This window comes from Suricata suricatta, chromosome 11 (assembly GCF_006229205.1).
Source record: "Suricata suricatta isolate VVHF042 chromosome 11, meerkat_22Aug2017_6uvM2_HiC, whole genome shotgun sequence".
In the NCBI taxonomy this organism is placed as follows: Eukaryota; Metazoa; Chordata; class Mammalia; order Carnivora; family Herpestidae; genus Suricata; species Suricata suricatta.
Genome location: NC_043710.1, coordinates 14,467,442 through 14,471,802, shown reverse-complemented (window position 1 = coordinate 14,471,802; position 4,361 = coordinate 14,467,442). Strand labels below are relative to the sequence as shown.

The 4,361-nt window shown below is 40.1% G+C and overlaps 1 protein-coding gene across 1 annotated transcript; it reads left to right on the top strand.

Moving 5' to 3' along the window:
- Nucleotides 1-1,860: 1,860 nt before the first annotated feature.
- Nucleotides 1,861-2,787, top strand: LOC115272724 (olfactory receptor 4P4-like). Its single transcript, XM_029915711.1, has one exon. It carries the CDS (start codon nucleotides 1,861-1,863, stop codon nucleotides 2,785-2,787), a length of 927 nt encoding a protein of 308 aa, XP_029771571.1.
- The last annotated feature ends 1,574 nt before the right edge of the window (nucleotides 2,788-4,361 follow it).

The following is a 4,361-nucleotide window of genomic DNA, read 5'->3' as shown; positions in this document are numbered from 1 at the left end:
TCTTTCCCCTTTTTCAATCTTTTTATATCTTCTAATATCACTCTGTACTCAGTAAAGGAATTCTCTTTTTATTAAATTTTTAATGTTTATTATTTATTTTTGGGAGACAGAGTGTGAGCAGGGGAGGTTCAGAGAGAGAGAAGGAGACAAAGAATCTGAAGCAGGCTGCAGGCTCTGAGCTGTCAGCACAGAGCAAGACCACAGGCTGGAACCCATGGATAGCAAGATAATGATCTGAGCTGAAATCGGACACCTAACTGCCTGAGCCACCCAGGAGTCCCAGAAATTCTCTTTTTCAGGAAAGAATAGATAGGTCACAGATAAAATAATCATTAACTGTTTATCTGAAACAAATCACACCGTAGCCCAGAAACATTGCAGCTGTTGATTTGTGTGTATGATAGTCGTGTTTCCAGAGAGTTTTGTAAAAAATTAGACCACAGGGTGTCAATTTGGGGTTCATGAAAAAAATTCAACCCAAAAGTCCACAAACCCACTACAATTCTGTTACAAATCTTTGTGGATGTTTGTGTGGCTCGGTCAATTAAAAATCTGACTCTTGATTTCAGCTCAGGTCATGACCTCCTGGGTGTGAGATGGAGCTTTGCATCAAGCTCCACACTGGGCATGGCATCTGCTTGGGATTCTCGGTCTCCTTATCCCTTTTTTCCTCAACCTCAAAAATAATCCTTTAATCCCAAATGTACATTTTTCTTAAATAATCTCATAAGAACATACATAAAGTAAAAGGCATTGTTCAATTACCATTATAAACTTTTGCAAACCAGCTGACACATTGTATCAGTGTGAAGGGTTTATGTTTTGTAAAATGGAGCCCTGAGTTTAAGTTTTGTGATACACTTTAGATAAAGTTGCCAAAAGGAAGTAAGAGTTAGCATAATACTTTGCACCAAAGTAATGTGTCTTTTTTCACTAACACACCTCAGGACTGGGGCCCAGGAGTGTGTAGCTAGCCTGTTAAGGAAAGTGGTTCAATTCAAAGAGATACAAAGCAGTAGAGCAGATCTAGAGGAAAAAACATCTCTGGATGCAATTTGACCCTCCATGGTGCTGTCCTACTGCGAAGCACCAGAAAGGGGACTAAGGGACAGAAACAGTGAAAACTCCTGAGCTAGTCTGGGAAAGTAAACTGGGAAATGAGGTCAATTCCAGGAAACCAGAAATACATACAACCCCCAACAATGGAGCAATGCTTTCCCCAAAGATCTGATTGTTGTTCTTTTCTTCCCTCTGTTTTCACAAATGTTCAAGAAAATGTTCTAAAGGCACTTTCTAAAAATGTCACCTAGAGGTCTAATATTTAAAATTTTGAGCTCACTGATGTCTAAATGTTACTAAACTTTCAGGATTTAGCAGAGTTAGTTACTGGGAAGGGCTGAGAAAGATAAGACCACCCTTGAAGGACAGATAACCTCAGTGCTGTTTTATACACACTGGAGATTCAGAAATCACTCTTAAAATATAATACAAATATTACCTCTCTAAATTTGGCTTAAAAATTTCTTCTAATCATTCATCTTTTTGCTTATAGTGAGTTAAGACTTTGGGAATTATTATAATTTCAATTAATTATCTGTGCTATTTTTGTTAGTATATGTCTACTCTAATGAACTCTATATACTTGTGAGTAGAGATTATATGTATTTTTCTCATTGATTGACCCTTAGCACTAATTGGAATAACCATGTAATAATAAATTATATATATATACATATATATATATGTGTGTGTGTGTATGTACAACAAATAGATTACTTTTAAAGTAAATCAATAGTTTTTAAAGGGTAGATGTTTCAATATGGTAACTTTTCTCTCTAAACGATAAAACCCACAGAAGCAATGGGACATGAAAATATCACAGAATTTATCCTGCTGGGACTTTTTAGTGATGAGGATGCAAAGATTGCCTGCTTTGTGCTGTTCTCACTTTGCTACATTGCAATTCTCCTTGGAAACCTGCTCATCCTCCTTACCATCAGGGGCAGCCGCCTCAGTGAACAGCCCATGTACTTTTTCCTAAGCTACCTGTCTTTCATGGATGTCTGTTTCACCTCTACAGTGGCTCCCAAACTGATCACAGATCTACTGGCTCAGAGGAAGACTATCTCTTACAACAGCTGTGTAGCCCAGATGTTTTATGCCCACTTCTTTGGTGGCACCGAGATCTTCATCTTGGTGGCCATGGCCTATGACCGTTATGCAGCCATCTGCAGACCCCTTCACTACATGGTCATCATGAGCAGACAGGTGTGCTATAGTCTTGTGATGGCCTCGATTATGGGAGCATTTATCCATTCAATCTTCCAAGTATTAATTGTGGTGGAACTTCCCTTCTGTGGCCCCAATCAGATAGACCACTATTTCTGTGATGTTTTCCCCTTGCTGAAGCTGGCCTGCATGGACACCAGCCTGTTGGATATTGTGATCATTACCACCACAGGAGTGCTATCCATTTTGACCTTTGTTGCCTTGGTGATTTCTTACATCATCATCCTGTCCACCCTGAAGACCCACTCATCTCAGGGCCGCCGCAAAGCCCTCTCCACCTGCGGCTCTCACATCACTGTCGTGTTCATGTTCTTCTTGCCCCTCATCTTCACGTACGTCCCCATGGCTGATTCTGTCAGTAACGACAAAGTGTTTGCCCTATTTTACACCATGATTGCTCCCATGTTCAACCCTCTCATCTACACGCTGAGAAACTCAGACATGAAGAATGCCATGAGGAAAGTGTGGTGCTGGCACAGATGGTCTGAAGGGAAATGAAGTGTCTGGTGTTCAAACCCTCTCCTGGATCTTTCTATGTACAGAATCCTCATGCCCACAAATTCAATAGGTGCAGGGAGGTGGTGTGTGGTCATCAAAAGGTGCAAGACTTGGGGCACCTGGGTTGTTCAGTCAGTGGAATATCCCACTTCAGTAAGGTCATGATCTCTGGTTCAAGTTTGAGCCTCAGAACCTCTTTGCCCCACTCTCTCTCTTCCTCTCCACTGCTTGCTCTCTCTATTGCAAAAATAAATAGACATTTAAAAATATATTGCAAGACTTGAAGAGAAAAGTCCCCTCAGCCACCATCTTTCTCTTATTTCCTTATCTGAACTTGTAAAGGGGAATGGATCACAACCTCCAGGTCCCTTACTGCTTTGACATTCTGGAACTTATGCCTGGTATTCTGTTCTAGAATATTCTGTCTTTCATGATCCCAGCCATAGTGCCATAGTGGGCATTATGTACTTTTATTGGGACACACTGTAAGGACTGCATTGTTGGACAGTTGTGTCCTGCATTAGGAAACAGATTCTTGACTTAGACACCTCACAGAGAGAGAGAGACTGAGAGACAGAGAGACAGAGAGACAGAGAGAATGAGGGGAATCCTAGGCACTCCAGTTTTTGCAGATACTGATTGCAATAAAGGAATAATTCCATATCCCAAATTTACAAGTGCTTATTTATGTTTTACCTCTTTCATAAATAAACAAGGCTTCCCAAATAATGTAATACAATGTCATATGCAATTCACACTGTACTTATGGAAGTTATTGTAATTAAGTCTTAGTAATGTATTGACGGTGTATAACAGCAATTAGAGCTTTCATACTGGATCACGGGTATTACTTTGCGCTCCTTTAATGTATTTCTATGATATATTTTCAACCTCATCTTAAAACCCTTCATGGGCGTATAGATTGATACTTTCTGTACATGTGCAATGGAAAGTCTCCCATCCTGCAGAAAGCCCCGAACTTGGGAAACTTCCTAGTCAAAAAGAGGAACCTCCCTGGGGTGCATTTTGTTAATCATCACTATCCCTTATACAAATAGAATATTTTGATGTTTTCTTCTCAGTTCTTCACACAATACAAAACTGTCTGATTTCTACTCAGGCAGACCTCTATACCAGTGGGAAATAAAGAAGTTTAGATTGAGAAGCAGATGTAACTAACTGAAACTGGGGTGTTGGCCAAGACCAGCTTTGGTGCATTGAGGTGTTTCCTTAGTTTAGACAAGAATATTTGAGGTTAGTGAAAAGGAAGGGTCTCTGATATCATCGAGGTTCATCCACTAGCACACGAGGAGAAATGGAGACTCAGAGAAGAGTGGGTTTAGCAAGCTTTCAAATATGAGAGGCACACACCTGTTATTTTCTGGTGCTCCATGCTTTTCACCAAGTCCTTGCAAAGTAATGGAGTTGTATTTACTTGAAGTATTATTGTCTCTTGTGCATAAAAAATAGAAGGTTATGTGTTTGATTTTGTGGTATACTTGGCAGACAATGTCACATTAGTTTCAGCACACACCATAGTGATTCCAAAAGTCTATATGTTTTGCTGAGCTCAC

Excerpts from the sequence above, each read along its gene's own strand:
- LOC115272724 (XM_029915711.1), top strand. The coding sequence starts at position 1,861 with ATGGGACATGAAAATATCACAGAATTTATCCTGCTGGGACTTTTTAGT.